Here is a 26,361-nt window from a genome sequence, read left to right as displayed (position 1 = left end):
TCAAATTGTACAGGGAACAACTCCCAGACTGCTGGAGGCTTGAAGTGTAAGAGAAAAGAAAGGAAAACAAAGCAGATGCCTTACTGGAACTAAACATAGCAGGATTTTCACTCAGTAAAAGCAAGGGATAGCAGACAATGGATTTCCACATACCGCAGTGGCAAACACTGTCGTCAAACAGGAAAATACCTGATTTGAATAAAATCTCTGTTCTAGGGCCTTGTAAAGACGTAAATGAATCGGACGCTGCGGCTTATAAATCGTAGCTGCGCTTGAATTTTAACATGGCCCCTTTAGCAGTGTGTGTCATTTTGAATCATAGAATCATAGAATCATAGAGTTGGAAGAGACCACAAGGGTCATCGAGTCCAACCCCCTGCCAAGCAGGAAACACCATCAGAGCACTCCTGACATATGGTTGTCAAGCCTCTGCTTAAAGACCTCCAAAGAAGGAGACTCCACCACACTCCTTGGCAGCAAATTCCACTGTCGAACAGCTCTTATAGTTTTGGGGCACGCTCAGCAGCACTTGGGGGCCACCCATAAGCAGCAAGGCATTGTTATCAGGCCTAAACACCACTTCTACACAAACTTTCAAAATCAGAGACATGAAACAGCACTGCTATTTGGCAACATGCATGCACACACATATATGAGCAAAGTCTCTTAAGTTAAAGGAACAGCTATATACAAAAAATCACTTCTGCAGAGAGCAAAGGTCCTAATCATTTATCACATTTGTAATCCATCTTTTTCTCCAAGGAGTTCAAGATGGTGTACATGGTTCCCCCTCCTCCTCACAGAACCCCCACTACAACCCTGTGGGCTAGATTATGCTGACAGGCAGTGACTGGCCCAACATCATCCAGTGGAGCTTCATGGCACAGTGAGAGTTTGAACCCTGATCTCCTGGGTCCTAGTCCAACACTCCTAAACCACACTGGCAGCTGTGTCCCCCCCCCCCCCATTAAGTGGCCAACTGGCAAGTCAAACTCTTGAACCCAGCTCACTGGGAGTATATCAAGGATACACTCTCATTTTGCATCAGAGAAGTGGCTAGCTGAAAGTTCTTCTCACATGCTGGCTTTTCTCATTACGAGATCCACCCTTGCAACTATAGCAACACTCATCTGCGTGAACCAGAGGTTTGTTGTTGCTTTTTTGTATTTTTATTAAAGATTTTCTTGATTTACAGAAGTATGTGTAATGTCTCTCTCTTGTATTTATTCCATTTGTCACACAGCAAGATTTGCCACATCACCACAGCCAGTGCCCACTAGTAACACAGAGAAGGAGCAGGGAAAAAATCACTAGGGCAGGGCCATCGCTCAGTGGTAGAGCGATACATACTCCGTGTACAGAAGCCCCAGGAGGTTCCATCCCATCATTTCAATAGCAAAGCTGGCAATGTACAGTGGTACCTCGGGTTAAGATCTTAATTCATTCTGGAGGTCCGTTCTTAACCTGAAACTGTTCTTAACCTGCGGTACCACTTTAGCTAATGGGGTCTCCCACTTCCGCTGCGCGATTTCTGTTCTCATCCTGAGGTAAAGTTTTTAACCTGAGGTACTATTTCTGGGTTAGCGGAGTCTGTAACCTGAAGCGTCTGTACCATGAAGTGTCTGTAACCCGAGGTACCACTGTATTTGCCTCAGAAGAGACACACAACATTGAGTGAGAATTTCTGGTAGATCCAATGGGGGAAAGGGCAGCTTCCTGAGTATACATCTGAACAACTTGTTCTCTATATAATGTGGGAAGAAAACACACTTCAGGCCAGTATGTGTGTCTTTTGAAGGCAAACCATAAAGGATTCTGCAGCACTTTTAAGTCAAGACCCATTGTTCCTCAAGCGTAAGGAGGAACAAAACGAAGTCACTTTTTTCCATGCAAAGTGTAACAATAGAAATACATTTATACACACACACACCCTTTCAAAGGCTCTAGGGGCGGCAAATCACAATGGGAAACAAATCACAGCTGTAGATCCCCAAAAGGCAACAGAAAAATATAAAATGGAGACTGAAAGCAGACAACTAGGGGAAATTCTATTATGTGGAAACATTGCTTTGTGCCTGCAGAAGAGTGGAACTCTGAATTCAGAGATGGAATTTGAGGGGGTAAAGCTATAGGTACCACAAGAGTTATTACAGTAATCACAGATACAATGACAGCCCGTTTTTTTTAGTGCCCTGTGCACCAATAACATCTCGGAATGGTGTCGAGAAGGGAAAGGTTTTCATTTGCAATAAACACATTTCTGTTTCACCTCACAAGCGAAGACATTGCCTCACAACATTGACTCCCTTCCAACTATTCCCATCAATTTGCAGATCGTGTCTTTAAAGCCACAGAAGCACCGGAGCATTTCTGCAACAGCCTCGGAATGACGCCATAAAAATGACGTACAATTTCAATTATTACTATCCTGGTCGGTCCAGTGTCATCGGGGCTGTTCGCAATGTGCGTACAGGAAGGCCAAGCTACCTTACAACAACGGGAAGGCTTCAGAATTTTGATTGCTGCTAACAAAGAGGGAGTCTTCGTTAAACAGACAAACAATTAGCTTTGGGCCTCTTCAGGCAAGCTTCGCCACCAAATGGAAAGCTCTCTAACTCCTTTCAGCAGTGCTATAATGCAGTGGGGGGAGGGAAATCACCCAAACACTGGATTGCCTCCATGCCTTTGAGTGAATGGAAGCTTTCAGTGCTTACTGAAGTGCAAGGCCCGTATCTGACAAACAAAAGCTAACATTATGTACAGTACCCACAAAAGCAATGACAAAACTAAGACAGCGTGGCTCCACACAGCAAGTCTTGAAGCCAGAGGCAAAAGGGAATGAGAGTGAGCCGCCACAGGCAGTGGCTGACCCCCATTGCAAGAAGGAACAATGGAAACAGAATGTGGAAAAGGGCATTCCTTTATGAAGTACACTTAAAACACAATGCAAGACTTAACAGTATCCCATGACTTCATGTGGCTGGGGCGGGGGAGTGATGCATATGACCGAAATGGTGTGAAACAAGAGGGATAAAGAACTACTCTACAGCAAAATAAGCAGACGAGGCTGAAGGGTCAATGCATCCTCTCCATCCTTGCAATTTCAGAAACATTAAGAACCCCATATTCTATTATGACAGCTTTGCCAGAGACATACTAGAGGACAAGGAGATTCTATGACACAGACTCCAGCTGCAGTCCAGCACACTGGCAGGAAAAGAAAGAAAGAAAAGGAACAAATACTTCACTACGTTTCTGCAAGTCACAACAATGGGAAGGTCAGAGGCAACACCAGACCAATTTTTATGCTAACAGACTTACTGCCACTGTTAAAAAGAAAAAGAAAAACAAAGCCACATTTTGTTCAGGTCAGTTATAATCCATTTGTATCTCAGAGCATCTGGCCATGCAAGGTTAAACAAAGCAAAAACAATTGCAAAAAGAACTACCATAGATGCTTGTGCAAATACAAAGCAACTAGTACACAATTTGTTTTATGTGTGGGTTTCTCACTGAGCCAATTAAGCACACCCTGAAACAGGCTTGTTTTATAGCCACCCACCTGCATACCTGTTACAAGAAGTGCGGGGAGCGGGTGGCGCTGTGGTCTAAACCACTGAATGTCTTGGGCTTGCTGATTGGAAGGTCGGCAGTTCAAATCCACATGATGGGGTGAGCTCCTGTTGCTCTGTCCCAGCTCCTGCCAACCTAGCAGTTCGAAAGCATACCAGTGCAAGGAGGAAAATAGGTACTGCTATGGCGGTAAGGTAAACAGTGTTTCCGTGTGCTCTGGCTTCCATCACGGTGTCCTGTTGCGCCAGAAGCGGTTTAGTCAAGCTGGCCACATGACCCAGAAAGCTGTCTGCGGACAAATGCTGGCTCCATCGGCCTAAGAGTGAGATGAGTGCCACACCCCATAGTCGCCTTTGACTGGACTTAACCATCCAGAGGGGTCCTTTACCTTTTGACATTTTACAAGAAGTGGCTCCAAGAAAGCAAACTGGAGGAGAGTGGACACTTATGTACTGCAAATGACTTGTATCTGTATGTATGGACAAGCAGTCTAGTAAAATTGGTTACAGGCTAGTATCCAACCCAATCCAAATAACTTTATTGTACTAGCCACTGGACATGACAAATCTGAATCAAAAAGAAATACAAGTAAAAGGGGTGTGGCGCCACAGACAATGGTCTCTGTTTGGATCTCTGTGTCTCCCTTGCAGGCTAGTATCTTTTCTAGCTGAACTTGCAAGACTGCTATAGAATATTTTGGAAGACAATTAGATGTTGTACAATTCTTCCATTTCACTACAAATCTCACATAACAGACAATTTGGGATTTGTCAACCTGCCAGTTAGGAATAGCAGGGAAATGTGGTGTTCATATGTATGTAGTTGCAGATTCTAACGATGTTCTGTTGGTCAATGGCTGTAGGCTAGTTTCGCAACTTGCAGAAGAACCAACAGTGGCCACACACACAACCTTTCATCACCCTCAGAGTTTCGTAGCAACCCACAAATCCTGTCCACAGACAACCCTTTTGGAGATCCTTGTGAACATTTCAAGGTGATTAATTGTTACTGACGTGAACATATGGACAAGACCAAACACTGTTCAGAATAATAAGAATGGCTAGGAGGAATATTCCCAGTCTTTTATAGTTTTTCCTCAAATAAATAAGAGACAATGCAAGGTCAGGGAGGCATTTCATAACATGTAAACATCAACTCTATTACTTCGTAGAATCACAGAATCATAGAACTGTAGGGATCCCCAGTGAGAAGCAAAACCCACAAATCAGTATTTTTCCATGTTTAGACTTATACTCCTCAACATACTTATGAGTAGTAATGTAAGGGTTTCAATTACAGGTGTCACGTTCAAGTAGAATTTAAGGTAGCACACTAATTCTGTCTTCCTTTTCTGCTCTTATATCCCCCTCTCGCTTCTCTTGTTTGCTTTCTAGACCTCCCAAGGGATGCCACACCTCCCCAAAATCCATCTCTTCCATGAAGCCTTTGGCACAAGACCCGCTAGTTCCCACACCCTCTGATAACACACCCCGCAGCAAAGCTTAAGCTAACTTTCCTGTTTCCTCCTCTCCCCCCCACACTGAATTTTAGATGGTATGTTCCTAAGGACAGGGACCTGTCTTCTATTGCTTCACTGATGGCACCAAACAGCAATGCAAATATGGAAACACATCAGACTAAGAACAGGTGTGCAAAAAGCAGCTCACCTGTGGCCAGAGAGAATCAATTCCAGATTTCTATATGCAAGGAAAGATGGCTTTCTTCTTTCTGCTAGGCCACATGTTAAATGCAGGAATGCAAATATCTGAAGCCAGTGATTACTGTAGACTAAGACTGCACTCCTAAGCATATACGGAAGCAAATTCAAGTTCAGCAGGGCTTACTCCCAGGTAAGCAGGATTTGGACGGCAGCCTAATTTGCAAGGCTGCCTTACAATGAATGGAAAGACTTTCCCTGCAGGCAGATTCAGCTCTTCTATCTCCTACCATTATCACACACTCCCCCAGCTATTTTTATTCAGCTAATTACGTGTGGGAAGATACAAAGAATGTATACAGCTAACTATGTTTGGGTTAACACAAGCAGCTGGAAAGCTTATTAGCACAATTACATTATTGTCTAAATTCCATGTGGCAGATTGCTTCATCACCCAAAGATTACACATTTGCATATCCCCCCCCTTAAATAGGAGAGCAATGTAAGAACAGCTATGGACTCTCCCTCTTAGTATCAACCCACTGGAATGGGAGTTGTGGTCCCTAGGCCAAACTAGACATGCTACAGCAGGGGTCAGCAAACTTTTTCAGCAGGGGGCCAGTCCACTGTCCCTCAGACCTTGTGGGAGGCCAGACTATATTTTTGGGGGGAGGGGGGGAATGAATGAATTCCTATGCCACACAAATAACCCAAAGATGCATTTTAAATAAAAGCACACATTCTACTCATGTAAAAACACCAGGGAGGCCCCACAAATAACCCAGAAATGCATTTTAAATAAAAGGACACATTCTACTCATGTAAAAACACGCTTTTTAGGATTTAGAAGGTGACTGGGCCAGATCCGGCCACCGGGCTTTAGTTTACCTACCCATGTGGTACAGGGAATCTGTGATGTTACAAGGAATCATTGATCTCTCTCTCTCTCTCTCTCTCTCTCATTAACAGCCTCACTTAGCTTTGTACCTTTAAATTTTCTCCACTTACAGCCAACACATTTAGTTTGGATTGAGAAAGGGGTGGGGGAGGCTCAAATAGTTGCACTTCTCCGGTCTTCAAACCAACAACTTGGATCTCCTAATTCACAGGAGATCCTGATCATGGATCTCTCGCATAATGTCTACCTTGGTCATCAATGGCAGTGAAATATCCCAAGCCCAAGCCCTCAGTGATAGCTGCTTTGCCCCTCTGAAAAACAGGGGGAAACAGCATATATATTTTTTATGGTAAGCAGAAGTGTAAGTGCAGTGACTAAATGTTCCCATGCAGACACAGAAAACTGCATTAAAAAAACATACATTCTGCATTCTTCTGAGCCTTCAATATATTATCTTTGTTCCATTCTGCTCTCAATAGTAAGAAGTATTCAATTATTACTTTAAAATTAACTGAAAGTCACCAGCCATTTCAGTAGGTTGATTCCCCTTGAAATTTGGATACAAACTGCCAAATACTATTTGCTTTTACACTGCCCCTCTCCAAAGGGATTTTATTCTTATGCATCCTCCCCCAAAGGCTACAAAAAAAACGCTAATTTACAGCCCTATGAAATGTAATTATGCGGGGGTGGTGTGGTTTCAAAATACAAAGTAACTCTCTTACATACAAACTGTTATGGTTTGCATTATCATTCCCCCAGCCCCACCCACACATAATGTGCTAAAGACAAAAGAAAATTCAATGCGAATCCACATCTAACGGGTGAGCTCACAATCCTAGGAATTTTGCCAAAACAGCAACAAAACAACAATCCCAAACAAATAAGCAGTTATTTCCCCAGCTGTAACGCTCCCAGTAATTTGTATAATCATGTGCCCCAGCAGCATCCCACAGAATTTAAAGTGACATCCTCTTCCAGTTGTGTGTCACGGGGACAGATGCTTTTAAAATGATTAGGTTTCATGTTGTGCTCCAAAGAGATTTCTTAATGTAGTTCACATCAAGGTCACATTAAATTAGCTAAGCCCATCCACTCAGGGTTTAATTGCCTGCACTGTTCCTCAGATGCAAAGCGCGTATGGGGGAGGAATTTCCACACACCAGAGCTGATCTAATAGACTTTGGTTTAGGGAATTAGGGAGCACAGTTTATGCAATTCTTGATTCATGTTCTGCTCTGAATGGGGGCTCTCGCAACTGCCAAGCACACACGCCTCTCCTTGCGTATTCCATCACTCTAAATATTATAATCTCTGAACAAAGCTCAGCGAACAGGCTGAAATCTCAGATTAAACCCCAGAACTGAGCCGTGCATGCACCAAAATCACTTTCCTCTAATTTGCACTCTTGCAAATTTAATGAGAGGAAAGAACATCCTTCGCACAGTCATTGACTTCATAGCAAAAGTATGTTAACACAGATAGAGAACATTAGAATCTAGCCCTCTGTTCCCAGTGAACTGGGCATGTGTCCTAGTTTATATGAATCAAGGCTCTTCCTTGATTAAGAATGTAGTTACCAAGAGCGACAATTCGGAGGAGGCCACATTAAGTGTTTCTGCCCAGCTGATACACACAGTATTGCCCAATATGATGCTCTGGAACAGAGTCAGCTGCCTTATAACAGGTCAGACAATGGCCTGGTTTGGACAATCACATCTTGACTTAATAAGCCAAGATAGGAACCACAGCTTTGCGCCGTCACATGCAGCCTCTTCTCTGTGTGTCATGCAGTAATTAAACCAACAATTCTCCAATTAACTGCAGCTTTTCATTTGTCTGAACCAGGAAACTATGGTTAACAGATTCAGAACAAGCCAGAATCTTAAACCATCAGCCTGGCCTGTTCCAAGCCTGCTAACCACAGTTTCCTAATTCAGACAAAATGGGAAACTATGGCTAATTGGAGACGTCTGGATATAATGACTAACTCCCACAAAGAGAGGACAGAAGGAGGTATGTATGTGTGGGTAACAAAGCTCATTTATATCTCAGACTGGAAAGCTTGGGTGCAATTGTCCAAACTCAGGCATATTTGTCTATCTAGGCCAGTGCTGCCTACCTTGCCTACCTTGTCATATTTCCAATCAATCCCTACTTCCTAACTGGAGATGCCAGTGGCTGAACCTTGGAATTCTTGAATGCAAAGTATGAGCTCCAGCTATAAGCTATGGTCTCAACCCCAGAAACATAACATTAAAAAACAACAACACATTTACAGAAAGGAACTATTACATCTCTAGTGTGGTTGTTGAATCACTACCTACTGAAATACAAACTGCACTCCTTTGATAAGTCAGTAAAACAACCTCTGAAGCCCATGATACCTTTCAGGATCATGTATTGCCAATATGTAGTTCCTAACATGAAGCTTATTGAGTTGAGGACCAGGGCAATGCCTAAGAGTATAAGCCCCCGAAACAGGCAATCTGCTGGTCAGACCTCATCACAGCCATGAGCTCTGCCTCAGTCCCATATCTGCAATATGGGAATGGTAACACTCCCCCACCTTGGAAGACGTGCATGATTTAAATGCAAATAAACAGCAGCTGCTAGGACACAGGGACTCTCACAGCCTTCTTTGCCTCCAGGATTCTAAACTGCATGGGCCATTTCTGATCCCTGATGTCCCTTGTGTTGCTTGAGAAACATACCAGAGATGTACTTCAAGGAAAAGAATATGTGGATTATCAAACTGATTTGGGGCTGCTAGGTTTTGGTTTTGGTTTGTTCCTCTCGTCGCCTGTCCAGAATTCCTTGTTTGTGTTTGGACTGATCCTTGGAGCTCTTTATATGCAAAACTACTCTCTATGTGCAGCTATGAGAAACTTGTAAGTCTTGCCATGCCACTAAGGCCCTGTTATCATGCCCATGCAATTGTTTCCAGGCCTTATTCTGAGATTGAGCTGGAACTTAATGGGGCAGTTTTTACTAAGAAAAAAACCATCCTCGGCTGTTGTTTTTTAACTTTAATAAATTAAGCAATAGAATTAAAATATACCGTATTTTTCGCCCTATAGGACGCACTTTTTCCCCTCCAAAAATGAAGGGGAAATGTGTGTGTATCCTATGGTGCGAATGCAGGCTTTCGCTGAAGCTATACCGCAAGCTCCGGGAGCGATGGCGAGGTTGAGCGCAACCTCGCCATCGCTTCCGGACCCGTTCTGGGGGCTGGGGTCGGGGGAAGCTCGGGCTTCCCCTGCCCCCAGCCCCGCAAGCTCCGGGAGCGATGGTGAGGTTCAGTGCAACCTCGCCTTCGCTCCCGGACCCCCAGCCCCAAGGCTAAAAACGAAGCCAAGACAGCGAGAGGGATGGCTTCTTTGCTCTTTGGGGCTCGGGGGGATTTTTTTTTCTTTATTCCCCCCCCCCAAAAAAAAGATAAGTGCGCCCTATGGGCCGGTGCGCCCTATAGGGCAAAAAATACGGTATATATATATATATATATATATAAACATGTACAGCTTGATACAATAAAAACATCACAGAACCAGCCCTTCCTTTAAACGTTTTACCTAATAGAGAATAACATTCCCAAAGGTTGACTGTGGCCAGCTGCTTATGCTGTAGGTTCACTTAAAAGCAGTCATAAAAACAGAAAAAATAAAATCACAAGGTAATAAAATAATAAGCCTAATAAGCATAGAAAGCATAAAAAGAATGACTGGCATAAAATAAATTACATAGTGGTTCATATCTGTACCAAACATACCAAATATTCATGACTGTTGGCAAATAAACTCATATTTAGTGTGAATTTGACAACCATGAGACTGTTTGGCTCCCAAGCAGAAGCAAAGTTGGAGAGGTCCGCAACACCCCTGGCAGCACGTATTTTATGAGTCAGTTTTCAGAAATGGCAATAAACATGAATTTTTAAAACCATACATCCATAGATAACAAGGTGCGTCTTTCCACCGTGAGAGATCACAAGATGAGCAGCAACAACAGATATAGAATTAATTGTTGCAAAGTAAGACTTCACTGGCAGCAACAAAAAGGTATAGGATACATGGCTTAGCATCTAGGGTGACCTGCATGCCAACAATAATACCAAATTCCATTACAACCTGCTTCTAGAACTTGTGTACATAGTTACATCCCTACCACATATGCCAATATGTTCCTCGTCCCTTACAATCTCGCCAGCATAAGGGGGCTGCTTAATTAAGTAACCCCATTTTAAGGCTTAAGAATGCCCTGTTTGATCTATTATTATTATTATTAAAAGTTCTCTTCCACCCTTCCACCCAAAGAGGTTCAGGGTGGCAAATGCCAAAATGCTGAAGCAATACAATGAAAAATAAAATAATATTTAAAACGTCCAGAAATATTTGCATACCATATCGCTGTGGATTATGGTTAAGTTCTCTTTCGCTAGCATATTGTAATTGTATAAAAGCAACAGATTCAGATTAAATTCAGGACATTGTATTGATTTGGAAGCCCTTTATTTGGTCACTTTGACAAGCTGGAAGTTGGACTAAAAGTCTTTAAAATGCCCCTTACAAAGACTGCAGTCTTAACAAACACTCCATTGGAACTACACAAGTTCTGATCTGAGTTTGTAGAGATCCCTTGGACACAATCTGGGGGTGGGGGAGTTCCACATGTTCCTTTTGGTTTGAGATTTATTTAAACCAGCTGTGTGTATGAACCAGAAGTTCCTATTTCCTGTCCATAAAACATTGCTAAATGATTCGAAATGCAGATGGGAAACATGGGGAGGGCCATACGACGAACCAGCTTCTGCTTTAAAAGCAGACTAAAGCTGAAAAATAAAGTAGCATTTCGTGAAAAACAGATGAAAGCATGGTGATCTTGCTTAGTGAATGCAAAAAGTGCTGGGGCAGAATACTGCATTTGCCAAAATCTATCCATCCAAGTCATTAGATTTCAGAGTCTGTGCTCCCATTAAGTCTCTTGATTTTGTGGGTAATTGGAGCACAATGCCTTTTTTCCTTCTTCTTTTGAATTCTGTGGGAGGTGAGAGCCACACTGCCTGCACTGATGTTCCCATCTATACCAAAGGTTTAGCCAGAGTTCACACTCAGCTTTGAAACATTAGTCCTATCCCAGTTCCCACTGCTTACAAACTGCACTATTGCAAGCTAACCCCTTGTTAACATCAGAGGTGGCTGACCATTTTTCAGGTTCAAAGGGCTCGTCAATTCTCCCAAGAGCCACATGCTAGACATGGGTATGGCTTCCTCTTTCCTGAGCATCTAATGCCACCTATATTTCCTGAAATTCGAAGGCCTTCTTGAACTATGGTTGCTCTGTAGGGATGAAACAGTGTAGTAGGTCTAGAAAATCACCCCTAGACTGGGGTTGGGAGTCTTACATCTATGGGATGGGTGGGTGGGTGGGTGTGCAGGTTCTCTATTCCCAATTTCTCGCCTTGTGCTCACATTCCTCCTTTCCAAATATGTTCAGTCCTTCACCGCCACTCTAACCCTAAGACTGCAAACTCTTTCAGGCACAGGCTTGTCAGTTGCTGCCACTGCCAGTTACGTAACGGTGGTTAATTATTATTATATAGCCTCAAAGTTAATTAAGCTTCTTTGTTGAGCCCCAGGGCATAAAAACAACAACATATTAAAACAAAAGCACTGTTAAAGCATACATGTATCAGTCAACAATATATTAAGGCATTTCATAGCTGCCAGAGGATTTAACACCACAGTGCAGGTAACATCGACTATTGTTTGCCAAGAGCCACTCCAGCATCAGCAAAGGGCCATGTAGTTCAATGCACAGCATCTGTCTTGCATGCAGAAGATCCCAGGTTTAATTTCCAGGTAGGGAAGGCAGAGACCCCTGCCTGAAATCCTGGAGAACTGCTGCCAGTCAGAGTAGGCAGAACTGAGCTAGAGTCTGACTCCGTATAAGGCAGCTTCCTATGTTCCTATCCGCTGGTTCCAACAGTTTGCATAATCCACCAGGAACACACAGGCAGAAAATGGGAGTATGGCTGCAATGCTGAACTTATTGACTAGGGAGCAAGTCTCAGAGAACTCAGTAAACAAGCACAGGTACCTAATGCCTGCAAGTATTCTGCAGCCAGATCTCCACAAAGGCAGGGAACCTCTCCTCAGTCCAAGGGCTGCATTCCTTTATAGGCAACACCTCAGTGGCCAGAGCAAAGGATGTGGTTCTCACCTTTTGTACAGGAAGCTATATTCCAGCCATAAGAAAGAGGAAGGTGCACAGACATCTTTGTAACCTCCGTTGAGGCAAGCAAGAGGCATTGTCAAAGTTGAAGGACATATTCGACCCAGCAAAGCAATGAAAATTGCTTGGAAGGATGGCAAGCATAGTCTGGGGGGAATCCTAAGGCCTATAGAGGCATTGTTCCACCCCTGCCTCAGATTATACACCCATTTTTTAAAATAAAAATTCACTTCAGCTAAGTGAACTTTGCTTATTCTAGTTATTCAGAAAACTGCAGTAAAAATATAAAAGTCGTACTTTGGTTGTCAAATGCCCTGGAACTCAGACATTTTGGCCCCCAAACGCCACAAGACAGGAAGTGATTGCTCCGGTTTGCGAATGTTCTTTTGGAACCCGAACATCTGACGGGGATTCCGCGGCTTCTGATTGGCTGCAAGAGCTTCCTGCAGCCAATCAGAAGCCGCAATTTGGTTTTTGAATGTTTTGGAAGTCGAACGGACTTCAGGAAAAGATTCAGTTTGACTTCCAAGGTACGGCTGTTCTTGTTCATACCAATGCAACATGAAGGTAAAGGAAGGGCTCGTTTAAAACAGTATATACACGATTACATGGAAACTTTCCCCTAGAACACTTGCCCAGCCATTATCTAACAATGCATTTTATTTTATTTTCTATTTTTAAATATCCCCCCCCCCCCAGATAAAGAATTATAATCTCATACAGCAAACTACCACAACTACCATGGGCGTATTGATTTAATTATGTCCCGAGGAAACGTAGACATCATTTTATTCTCCCCTGCCCCATTTTCCTACTAGCAAAGTTCAAATTCAATGAATCAGCCTATGGCAAAAAAAAAAAGTCTGCAATAAATAAATAAAAACAAAATAGCCGGCAGGAATAATGTCCTGGGGGTGGGGTGGAATTCTCCTTCCACATCAGCCTGTTTATTTCTTGCAAGATCGGCAGTTTCTCGCTACCAAGGATCCAGTCAGAGTCTAATTCTTTCTTTTTTGTTCTTCGCTGTGAGAATTACTTAGATGCCAAAGTTTATTTGTGTCCCTTCCTTGTGTTAAAGTTTTCATAGATCATATTCCAAATCCATGCTATATTCTTCCCTGTTGCTCAGCTACCGACTCTGAACAAATACATCTCTGCATTCTGCCAGAAGTGGAGAGGCAGAGAAAAACAGAGAGAGAGAGAGCCCAGACAAATGCCTGGAGAATGAATCACCCACTGGAAGTCGCCTTATGCCCCTGCAGTGTAACCGATTAGTCATAACCTCACATACAGTAGAATGGGAACAGAAAATGGTGAAGCTATTCACTGCACCCCGCCCCCAGCTTGCCGCCCACTGCTCAGAAGGAAGCTATTTTCACATCACATGGATTCAGCTCACAAAAATGTCAGCCTTCAAATACAGGCTTTCAGGGAAATTCAGCTATTGTGCGATACGCCTGAAAGCAAAGGTTGGCACTGGCCTGGGTGCCAATCTGCACCCAGGACAAGGTTTTAAGGCTTTGTGTACTGATCAGGTAAACAACGAGTAAATAGTGAGCGAATAGATACGCTTTAAAAAGCAAATGCAAGCTCACCACAGCTGGTGCTTGATGTATTTCGGAGATGAGTTCCCTCTACAGACTGGGGGGCCAACGTGGACACGGAGAAGGCTGTCCTCCAAGCTGCGACAAAACAAACCTCTGCAAGCAGTGGCATAACTAATGGGGTCTCCCCTGAAAATCTTACATGTACAGGAAGGTCTATATAGGAGAAAGTGTTATTTCAGACAATCTACACCTGCAGAGGTAACTGGGGTGGATGGCCTTTCGCATGGTGGTCCCCAGCCTATGAAATAAACTTTCCACTGAAAGACAGTAGACATGTACTGTAATGAGCTTCTAATTGCTCTTCAAAACATCATCTCCACCCCCATCGTTCTGCCCGGACGCTGAGGTCCAGCGCCGAGGGCCTTCTGGCAGTTCCCTCATTGCGAAAAGCAAAGCTACAGGGAACCAGGCAGAGGGCCTTCTCGGTAGTGGCGCCCGCCCGCCTCCCATCAGATGTCAATGCGATAAATAACTACCTGACATTCAGAAGACACCTTAAGGCAGCCCTGTTCAGGGAAGTTTTTAATCTGTGATATTTTACTGTATTTTTTGTTTCTATGGAAGCCGCCCAGAGTGGCTGGGGAAACCCAGCCAGATGGGCGGGGTACAAATAATAAATTATTATTATCTAATTATTTAAACTTTCCATGGCCTCCATATCCAATTGAATGATTCCCAGTTATTTTACAGTAATTGTGATAGGTTGCTTTTACTGGATCGTATTAATTGAATACTCCATTTTTTGTTTCGCATTGGATTGTTTTATTGTAATGTCTAGCACCTTGGTATAAATGCTTTCAATAAATATTAAAGGCATAGTCTTTTGAAGACACAAAGTTGTTTCAGACAACACAGTTTTACAGTCTCCAACTAGGTGGGTCACCTCAAAAAAACGAGCAGAGGGTCTAGGGCAAGTTGTGCAGATGATGGTGAGAGGATCCCAACACATTGGGGATGGGTAAAAAAGTTGGGTCTTAAAGCTCAGTTTCAGGTCATCTGCAAAATTATTTGGGGCTTCTTGATATTTCTTCTTGGTTTTGCTCAGGTTGCAATAACAATTCTCTTCCAAGAAACCATTCTGCTTCTTGGCGACTCTCAATCATCCAGTCAGGTTCTGAGCAACTGACCCCACTGTATGTAAAGTAAAAGGGCAAGGTGGATGGGGGCAGAGAAAGGCCAAAAACATTATTTTACACATTTAACTGCAGAATCCTATATACTCAGAAGATAAGTCTAACTGAATTCAATACAGCTTAGCTCCAGATAAGTGGGTATAGGATTGCAGCCTAAGAGAATGCTACCTGTGCATAAATAAAAGAAAATGTCCACAATATGCAGGCTAACTGGTTCTTCTAGACATCCTGCACAAGAAAAACTGGAATACGTGAAGCAAATTAGCTCCTTCTATTGTAAACAAAGTTTTTAGAAAATAAAAACGTATCAGTTTGCCTCAGCCCCTCTACTGTTCTTTATTATTGGGGGGGGGCACATAAATATTTTTATTTGTTTGCCAAAATGAGGCAGGCACTTCATACAGAAGAGGAGGAGACTTACAGATCCAGCCCACAGGTTTGCTCAGGAGAATTAGATTGTGCCCTAAATGGAATAAACAACAGCTTTTCAAGAGCTTAAACAAATAAAATCCCTGGTGGATCAACCCTGCCTTATAATTTTAAAGATTTTCAAAAACAGCTTGCAAATAAATTCTAGGAACAAATGAAGATTAACATGATTCACATAAAATACAATCCAGTGGAACATCAGCAACAGAAAAAAGTGCCAGCATTAAATAAGATCTAAAACAGAACCAAAAAAATTACTGTTGGTTAAAAAAGTTAGAAGTTGGGCCAGGGAGGGAGGGGACAACTATTGGCATAGCACCAAAGCCTCCAGTCTAGGCACTAATGCCTAACACAGCATGGTGCTAGATACAACATTGCAAATTGGGGTGCCACCACCAGCTAGTCCCCTTCCACAGTCACCATCCACCACTTAAGACCCTTTGGACATGATCTCAGCTTAAGGGGAGCTACCTGGATTTCCTGCCCAATAGTACATGAACCAAGACTTTGGCTTTTAGTAAATGATTGAGCTAGTCTAGAATCATTCTCCTTAAAAGGGGTTGCTTTCTACACCGGAGGTATTTGGTCTCGCATGTTTGTTACACAGCAGAGCATTAAAAAACAAATTTGTACTTTCCTTAACTTAAGAAAGCTTTTTATCACATAATTTTGCTGAACATGAAGTTCTTTGCTATGCGGCCAGCTGGAATGAAAATGGCTTATTCTCTCCCCACCGCGCCCCCACACTAAAATCAGCAAGACCTAAAAATATTTAACCACGATGAGCTCTTTATCCTCGCCCTTTCCCAATAACCACCTCAAATGTAAAGAGGAATGTGGGTTTTGAATTAGCAATAGGTCATTTCTGCAAAAGCTTTAAAAGGCTCTAGCCTCATCTTTTAAGCCAACCACTCAATCTCATATATATGTATGTCTTACTACTGCATATCCCTTGCATTATAGAAATAAATAATTCAAAGTATTATCAGGTCTGTGAGCGCTAAGGAATCAAATCATGAGGATTACATCCACTGGCCTCACCATTGGCTAATCAGAAAGCAGTTCCAAACAGGAGGAACCAGTTTCAGTTTCAGTTTTCAGCAAGCTATAAATCTTGCAGACATCACTTAATACAGATCAAAGCACTAGGCAAAGGAGATAACCTCTTTTGAAGTCTTTTTGTAGGCCTTTGTTGCCCCCAGTCCCCACCAAATGAATTGTCAAGACTGCAGATGATTAGGCTCTGCATACAATCCCTCTTTCAAGTCAAAGTTGACTCTTGCAAAACCTCAGAGAAGTAACCCTGATTTGTCTGTAGTTATCTCACATTGGACTGGATGCTTTTTCCCCTCCAACCAAAAGCAAAGGTTAAAAGGTGCAGCTAAATTCTGGATTTACTTGGTTGCTCTTAGTGTTACTAACTTTCATGGTTGTACCACCAAGGCACGAGTTAAAGAGGGGAGTACCACATAGCTCTAGTAAGCGCAGAGTGAGGTTCCACTCATGCAACAAAACCTTTCCCCCTCTCCCCACTGTGTGCCCCTAAACTTGTTCTGGAGGTTCCACCAACCAGCCAGAGCAGACTTAGGGTTGCATGAGTGGACCTCACACCATGCATGCAACAACTTAGTGGAATCCCACCCAAAGAATCAAGGACAGAAGAGGCTAAGACAAATGTTCACTTATCATGAAAAATAGTACATGGGTCTTGCATAACCTCTCCAATGCTCCCAACTCCACTGCTGGCCCTAACTGCTCCCTGCCCCCATATATCTTCTTTCTTCCTTGCTCTCTGCCAATCTAGTTCAACATTTATTGCAAATGCCTACTTGTTATCCTGTTTTGCAATTTACATTCACAGAAAATGGGTTGGGGGGCATTTAAAGCGCAGAATTTGGATCTGGCTATCCAACAAATCAATATGGCAAATGAGTCAAATCTTATTAGGCAGCAAGTCCACACCTGACATTTTTCCTGCAAATGTTACGTTTTGTTTCACACAATATTTGCACTGCTGCTAATTATAAGATGAGGCAAGCAAAGAATTCCTGAATCTAAAGCAGAATCCCTTTAAGGGAGAAAAACGAGAAACCACATCAATTGAAGAATACATTTCCACAAGTAAGTGAGAGATTCTTTGTGTGGAAATAGAGGCAGTCCTTCTACAAAGATCAGATGAGGATAAGCACAGAATCATCTTATCTCATGAACGGCTCTGGAAGTAAGGTGATTCACCTAAAAGCTAGCTGGGAGAATTTCACACTTTATCATTCCTCCATGGAAGTGATGGATGTCATTTACAGATCTTCATGCACTGTAGCAAGCTTCTGCACCAAACATGTTTTTGCATGCAAACCTAGCCCAGCACGCACATGGCAAAACAGATGGTCTGTGCTGTCAAAAGTCTCTAAGACAGGGTATAGATTCCCTTAAACTTAATGTCGGGGAATGTGCACATGGATCTAGTTAAGTCACTAGCTGCAGAATTTTTTTACCCTGCACAAAGAGAACAACGTGATGACTGTACAAGTTCTAGTTACATACTTTCTTCCTCAGAGGAAATAATACACATTTTCACAGGATGTTTGCCTCTCTACTAATAACTGGGTGAGGGTACATAAAATTTCAGGATGTAAAGCAGAGGCAAATAGAGAGACAAAGAAAGAAAGAGAAATTACATTACAGTGGAACCTCCGGTTACGTACAGTCCTCCTTACGTATGCTTCAGGTAACGAGCTCCGCTAACCCAGAAGTATATGTGAAGTAAAGTTGTGAACTTTGCTCCGGGATGCGAGTGGAAGTCGCATGGCACAGTGGGAGGCCCCATTAGCGAAAGCGCGCCTCATGTTAAGAACGGTTTCAGGTTAAGAACGGACCTCCGGAATTAAGTTCGTAACTGGAGGTACCACTGTACAGACCTACCTTTCAACCATTAAATAACATGAGGACACGGAATAGAGGAGGAATTTGATTCAGTACACATTTAAAGCCAAATCTATCAAATTCCCTCTTTCTGAAACACAGCTATCCTTCTAAATTTATACTCAGCCATATTTTGTGGTGAGGTTCTCCAACCAAGGTTTACAAAAATGCATATATGAAGGGAAAGCATGCACAAAAATGAAAATATTAATTTAAAGAATGTGTGATGTTGTTTAACATCTACATGAAACTGCTGGTTGGGATCATCTGAAGTCTTTGAGTACATAGTCCACAATATGCTGATGATGCACTGCTCTACTTCTCCTTTAAGTCTACAGGAGTGGCGGATGAGCTAGACCAATGGCTTGCTTTGGTAATGAAATGGATGTGTGTCAGTATACTGAAGTTCAATCCAGATAAAACCGAGACACTGTTAGTGTCTGGTTCCCTAGACCAGATGGATGGGAGGTGGCCTGTTCTTGATGTGGTTACACTACTTCTGAAAGAGCAGATACATGGGAGGACTTCTGACTCCATCACTGTTGCTTGAGTCTTAAGTGGCATGGCAGGCTTTTCATCAACTCTGGCTCCTTTCTGGAAAGGCATAGCCTAACTTCTGGAAAGGCATAGCCTAACACTCTGGTAACCTCTAGGTTAAATTACTGCAATGAGTTATATGTGGGGCTGCCTTTGAGGATTGTCTGTAAACTACAGTTGGTCCAGAATTCAGTGGCCAGGTTGTTCACTGAGACAAGATAGTCAGAGCACAAAACACCAATCTTGGCCAGATTGCACTGGCTACCAATGAGTTTCTGAGCCCAATTCAACGTACGGGTTTTAACTACAAAGCCTTACGCAGCTCAGGAGCCCAAGACTTCAAAGACCTCCTCACCAACCCTGACCAGAATCTAGGCTGTTCTCCATGTGCCTCCTCCATACGAGTTCTGGAGGGAGACAACAAAAGAACGTGTATTTTCAGTCTTCCCACTTGTGGAATGCTCTCCCCATAGAGGCTCACCTGGTACCATTCTTACATACTTTTAGGCATCAAGCAAACCTGCTTTATTTCCCAACAGGCCTTTGGCTTTTAACTATCCATGGCGACTTTTAGTGGATGGGATGTTTCAATCCTGCCTCCTAAAAATATGGATGTGTTTTAGATTTTTCAGTTTTATTTGATTTGGCTTTTAACCTGAATGTCATTTGATTATTGCTGCAAGTGGCGTTGAGTTGCTTTTGTAAAAAAGGGCAACTAATAATTTAAATAAATAAATGAAGAGAATTGATTTTAAGACTGGAAAAATGAGAAATGGAGGCAACGAGAATGGACAAATCCTTCCATCCCTAGTAAGGTCAATGATCATTTCAGCATAAGCATTATTATGCAAGTGGATGAGAACAACAAAGTGTTGCAGCGTGGAGTGCTCCTGTTCACTGTGCTAGTCAGCCAGGCCCTCATCCACAATTCTCCATTCCTCCCCTCACTGGGTTTTCTGTTTTTCCTCCCTCAACATTCAGTCAGCATACTATAGTCACTGACTGTTGGAGTTGGGGTGGGGATTCCCATCCTAAGTTTTCTTCTTTAAAAATTTAGAACTTCTCCAAGCCTGCTGATACACCCCCGTCTTGTGCGTGGGTGGTACTTTCTTGGCCACATAAGCAATGACACTCATGCTGAAGCATAATAAATAGATGGAATAACAAAACTAACATGGATGTCTTCACAAAAGGTCTGCTTCATTTTGCTTAATGACCCTGTACTTCTTTTTAAAATGTACTTGGCTGCCAAAGTCTGAAGAACCTGATTTGTATGACAATCTCAAATTAGCAGAGTTATTGGATCTGACAATCTCCATAAATGGTCTGCTTGTTTCTACAAAAAATGCTGAGATGACTGGCTGCAGGACCCACTTTTTCTTTTTAAAAAAGAAGGGATACTCCTAATTATATTGGCTCCATCCTACAGAAGTTCCACAGCCATCAGTTTTCAGTGTAGGGTATTGATGCCTTCAGAGATCTGATTCTCTCATTATACTAAACCAAACCATGGCTTACCATGCCAGCTTCTGGAGGAGACTGTGACTGTGCTTTGCTCCTCCTCCAGACATTCTACTGTTGTGCTGTGCTGAACTAAGTATGGTTTGGCTTATGGCCTGAACCTAGGTTTGCAGTTTAGCACTCTCCAAAACAATGCCAAGCTTGTCCATTGTTTTACAGCTCATGGATTGTTAGAGTTAAACCATGAGTATGGGTTCAGATGACATGCTAAGCCAAACCATGACTTAGTGCAGCATCAGAACAAGGGAGGAGCAAAGTGTCTGATCTTCTTTCCAAGAGGCTGCATGTTTGTGGTAAGCCATGGTTTCACTTAGCATTGTGTGCAAATGAGGACAGAGTAATCAGATTTCACTGTATCACCACCATGCATCACATCACCATGCCATGTGTTGTGAGCACAGCTTAAATACTGACATTCAGGTTGAGTTTGGAAACCAAAGTGAATAAGGTTCTCTACCTCATACCCTCAGCAACTTCTATGGTGGAATATTTGCAACTTCTAAAGCCAACATTCCTGTGGAGCAACCTGAATACACAGCACAGAACTGTAGCTTATCAAGTCCCACTATGATCAGGCAAACTTACTTCTGTGTAAAGATATAGAAGATAAGACTAAAAATCTTCTATGTAAACTTACCCCAAAAAAAGGTTCGAGGGTGGGGGGCAAGGCCATTAAATAGGTTTCCTCCCACCCACCCCAAAAGCCTATTCAGCATACATCTGTTAAAGATTTAGTCAATCTCTAATGAGATCCAGATTCCTCCATAACATCATAAAGGTCTAAAGAACTATAATTTCCCCTATATCAGCCCATAGACAATCAGTCCTTGCATCAACACTGTGTACTGTATATACTTCAGGTTTTTACAAATGCTGCACAAACAAAAACTGAATTCTGTCAATCATGCAAATTGAGAGCATGTGCTTATAATCTGCTTATTTTTGCGTAACATATTCCAGTTCTAGTAGTCAGATGAAAGGGCAAAGAGGATGCTGTATTCCTATGCTTTGATCACTGAAATCCCTCTTCCCCTCCTCCTATCAAGCCACAAAAAGTCCTCACATCTGTGCTCATGTTAATGGATGCAGATGCTCCATTAGCACAAGGTACAGAATAGAAGGGGTGGAGAACAGAGAGCAAAGAGAGATTAAACTGTTTTGACACATACAAACGCATTCCCTATATAATAACTTTCCCCATGATTCCATATTAGCATTTCCAGACATACCCACGAGTCCACAGACATGCATTTCCAGCAATGTAAAAATATTTGAAAACATGTACAGCTTTAAATGCGTCCTGAAAGACACCCTGCTTTAATTAATGTGGACAATATTAAGCACATTGCTATAAATCAGGTTTCATTACGAAACTGCATCAGCACAGGGATTTGCAGTATCTAATTAAATCAACACTAATTTTGCTCCCTTAAGGAGACATTTAAGTTGGCCCTGCATTGCTGCCCTCACTACTGACAGATTTCAGGGCATCTTTGGTATGGGGCCACCTATGGGGGCACCCACATGACCACAACCATAGAGCAGGGTTTTTTTTTCTGCTGCCACATCAGCAGGGGCATTGCACGTTAGGGTAAATCAAGACTGTAGGTGGCCACCACCGACGGGAGTTCAGCATTGCTCCCATTCAAAATCAGCACTGCCGTCTGTCCGCCACTAAAATGCATTTAGGGGCAGCATGAATAGTACAAGTTGGTGAGAAGAGTTTCAAAGTTCCTATGGCTCTCAGCTGGTACCAGTGTTAGAAACTCAGATATATAAGCTAAACGCCAAATGGCACTTTAAAACTGGGTCACAGTCACCACAATTGAATGTGTAGGTACCTTTTCTTTTGCAATGAAATATGATGTTGTTATTGTTGTTGTCATTCATTTCCTTTCTATACCAATACAGTCATACCTCGGGTTGAATGTACTTCAGGTTGAGCGCTTTCAGGTTGCGCTCCGCGGCAACCCGGAAGTAACGGAGCGCATGCGCAGACGCTTAAAATGACGTCACATGCATGCGTGGAAGTGGCAAAACATGACACTCGCACGCGCCGACGCGCCATCACATCTTACGTTCTATTCAGGATGCGAACGGGGCTCCAGAATGGATCCCATTCACATCCCGAGGTACCACTGTATATCAAAGTGTTTGACAACATATTGAAACATCAAATAAAACAATTCAGAAGAAACAAATTCAAGCTTCAAGGAAAATATTTCAGAACCTTCTCTAAGGGATATTTTGCTTTTCCCATATTTATTTACCTGCTTAATTTATTGAGCTGCCCCATAGCAGAAGTACTCTAGGAAGCCAGTGTGGTGTAGTGGTTACAGTATCAGACTAGAGCCTGGAAGATCAGGGTTCAAATCCCCACTCACGAAGCTCACATGGGCCAATCATAGCCTCCTAACCTACCTCAGAGGGTTGTTGTAGAGATTAAATGAGAAGGGGGAGAACCATGTACTCCTTGGATGAAAAGGTGGGATAAAAAATGTAATAAACAATTCCTTCTGCTTCCCTTCTCAAGAAAGCTGGAGGAGCCAGCCAAATAGAAATGTCAGTCGCTAACTTGGCATCCAGAGATCTCCATGTGGTCGCCATTGGCACAGGGCCCGACTGATACCTAACAATTTACTGCAAGCATGTCGTGCCAGAGCAAAAAGGTCTGCTCTCTGAATCCCTCAAATACACCCCTCTAAGTTTTTTCTAGTTAGCCACTTCCAAACCACATCCAAGAGATAAGTCTCCCCCTTCCTGATTCACCACTCCACACAACTGAGATGACAAAGAAATGTCAGAATTTGTGTATCATGCCATCCCAATATGAATCTTTGCAGTCTTTCCCCTAATCTTTCCTCCTTCCTATCATGTTGTTGAGTGGAACAGAGAAAAAGGAAGCTACTTTTATTCCTCAGCCCCAACCACAATGTCCCCAACAGGATGGGAGGAAGAACTACATTTGGTCGCACAAAAAATGTCAAAGCACAACTAAAAAGTTAAACAACTGGTGTCCCAGAGTTGAAAACCTAGCACCTAATAAAACAACACACAAAACACTATAAGCCATAGGCACCCACTCTTCCATTACAGTTTGCAATTACAGAAATGAATTGAGAACAGCGGAGAGGCAAGGAGCTGCACGAGAGGCCTTAACTCCTTCCTGTGAAACAGACGTTTGGAAAAAAGCATGTCTTATATAACTAGAAGCGTACAATGGGCCAGCACTAGAAAAACAGTATTTCAGATTCTTAGGGGCCAGGCTTGCACAGAGCCAAACAGTATTTCAAAATTGTAGGCTGATTCTCAAAGTGCCCAAGCAATCAAGATAGCAGCTTTCTGGCGCCTTCTGAATTTACTCAGTGGTCTCTGATCAGTTTATGCTGGCACATGCAATAGGCCTAATATTAATTATTCAAATATTAACGTTACAACCTCTGAGCAAAGAAAACTTATCTAATGAACTCTTAACTGAGCCATTTAAGATTCAGATTCGTTTCTGCACAAATGTCAAGCAATATCGTTATTCATGCTTCCAAAACATCAAAACTCTACATCAGCCAGTTGACGTGGGCAGAAATAATTTAATTCCCTCCAGAAAGGCCTATCCTAGGTTCCCTCCCATTAAATGGCAGAAGGAGACAGGGGATCTTCACCAACAAGGCAGGCACGAGAGATCCCTGCAAGGAGCGGGAAGGAGAGAAAACGACGGTCTGGTGGACAGATGTCACCCGAGCCCAAGAGTATTAATCTCAAAGTATCCTCTGTCCGGCACATTTCACGGCAGTGCAAGAAGATACGGCAGATGTCACGGGAAGGACACGGTGCATTAGAGAGGCGCAGACATTGCCGAGCTGCCCCTTTAAGGGGGCTGCAAGGCGTGACGCCAGCAAAAGGGGAGGGCCAAAGGCTCTGGATCAGCTTCTTTCTGTGACACTGCATCGCGGGGGCCGGGGAGAGAGAAGGCTGGTGCGGCTCCCGCGAGCTGGGCGAATCCAAAAGGCGAGGCTGCCTTGCGCGGAGAGCTGCGCACCCGCAGATCTTCCCAAGCCAGGGAGAGGGTTTGCAAGGCTCTGCATTCGCCACGCGCCCGGCACGCACTGGCGAGCCAGGCCCAGCTGGCCTTTGCGATCGTGGGAACGGGGCTGCTCGGGAAGCCTTCACGCCTAGGCGCGCGCGCGCTCCCCATAACACCCACCACCGCCCCCTGAAGACGTTAATCCACAGAATGCACACGTCTCCACGAGCAAGCAGGCAGGCAGGGGAGCCTTGTGCGCCGGAGTCTCGATTGTGAGCTAACCATTAGCCCACGCTGCCTGCCTGCCTGCTATATTTATTCCCGCCCCTTCCCGCAAAAGGCAGCCGGCGTTCAGCACAGTCCCCCTCTCCCCTGCATCGCGCACCGCCTCCTTGCGCCCGCTAAAGCCCATTAGATACGCCGCCGCAGCAGCAGCTGTTGCTACCCGCACGCCCCCCGCAAAATAAAGACAGCGCCGCCCTCACCTCCTTCAGCTGCTCCATCTCGGTGCGGATGGTCTCGTACTCCAGCTCCAGCTCCTCATACTGCTGCTTGAGCTGCTGCTTCTCCTCCAGCACCGCCAGCCCGTACTCGGCAGCCTGGATCTTCTCACGGGTGGTTTCGCCCAGCTCCTGGAAGAGCCGCTTGATCTCGGTGCGGAGCCACTCGGGGCCCGACTCCATCACCAGCTTGGCGTAGTCCTCTTCTTCGACGGCCAGAGACATCTTGGCGGGGGCGAGGCTGCTCAGAGTGCGGGGGGCTGGTGCGGCTCCAGACGGGAGTGAGGAGAAGGGAGGAAATGCGGCAGAGCGCGAGAGCAGCAGGATGGATCCGGCGGCGGCGGCGGCGGCAGCTGCAACGCCGCCCCGCTCGCTCCCTGCAGCTTTTAAGACCAGGCGACCCCCCGAGCTGCCATGCCCCTCTCTCCTCCAGCGCCCCTAGCCCTGGCTGCCATGAAACGGGCAGGCTCCTTGCGCCCCTGGTCCCCCGCGCCAGTGAACCGGCGGCTCCTTTACACCATGATTCCTGCGCCGCCCTCCTCCTCCTGCTGCTGCTGCTCGTCTAGCTTAGGGAATGTGGGGAAACCGCAGTGAAATCATTCAAAAGGAACGGCCAGTCAGTCGCCCCGAGGCATTGTAGGGCTTGTAGTCCCGGCTCCACCGAGGCCGAGCCGCTCGCTGCGCTCCGAAGACTACGAGTCCCACAATGCAGAGGGAGGAGAGCCCCAGATGGAAGCCTGGCCCTGCCCTCTTGAAGGAATTCTCGGAGAAGGGGAAGAACCTGGCAGCGAGCGCTGTTGTTCGTCATCGGCTGCGCTGGAAGCCGCTTGAGCGCTGCCACCTGCAGGCCGTGCCCAGAACTGCCTGGCGTTTGGGCTACATTGCAGGCGGGTGGGCTCTTGTCTTGCAGCAAATACATACTCTGTTCTGTTTAGACATCCTTCCTTCCCCACAGTGGCTACCGGTATTGTTCCATGCACCAATAACAGTGAAATCCTACGGGCGTTGCCCGTGGGCTTTTTGCCTAGCCTGGTTGCAGAGCATAGCTGAGCCAGAGCCAGGCGGCAGGGCCAGAGCTGCCCACAAATGAGGCAGGGTGAAGCAGTTGTCTCAGGCAACTGTAACACAAGAGGCAGCTTCCCGCATACCCAGAGAAGCTTGGCAAGAGGGAAACCCGGTGAGAGGAAGGCATTCTGGCGTTCCGCTTTGCCGCTGCTCTCCCACTGCCCCTAGGGGCAGAGAGGCCAGTGCCAAAGCTGTCTGGAACACCCTCTCTCACTGAGTTTCCATTCTGGATGCCCTGGTGGAGTTTGTCCCCTGGCAAGGCTTTGC

General features: G+C 44.3%; 1 protein-coding gene across 3 annotated transcripts in view; it reads right to left on the bottom strand.

Moving 5' to 3' along the window:
- The window catches only part of BICD2 (BICD cargo adaptor 2), an 80,450-nt gene extending 54,590 nt beyond the window's left edge, over positions 1-25,860 (bottom strand). The window contains exon 1 of one of the 3 annotated variants that reach the window (XM_083421119.1): positions 25,015-25,860. In XM_083421119.1, the coding sequence (XP_083277245.1) occupies positions 25,015-25,254 (240 nt within the window). In that variant the 5' untranslated portion in view covers positions 25,255-25,860. The remainder of the gene's footprint in view (positions 1-25,014) is intronic. The other 2 variants (XM_083421118.1, XM_083421120.1) reach the window with 2 other exon arrangements.
- Positions 25,861-26,361: the final 501 nt, after the last annotated feature.

This window comes from Podarcis tiliguerta (assembly GCF_965153285.1).
Source record: "Podarcis tiliguerta genome assembly, chromosome: 2".
Lineage (NCBI taxonomy): Eukaryota > Metazoa > Chordata > Lepidosauria > Squamata > Lacertidae > Podarcis > Podarcis tiliguerta.
This window is presented reverse-complemented; position numbering and strand designations above follow the sequence as displayed.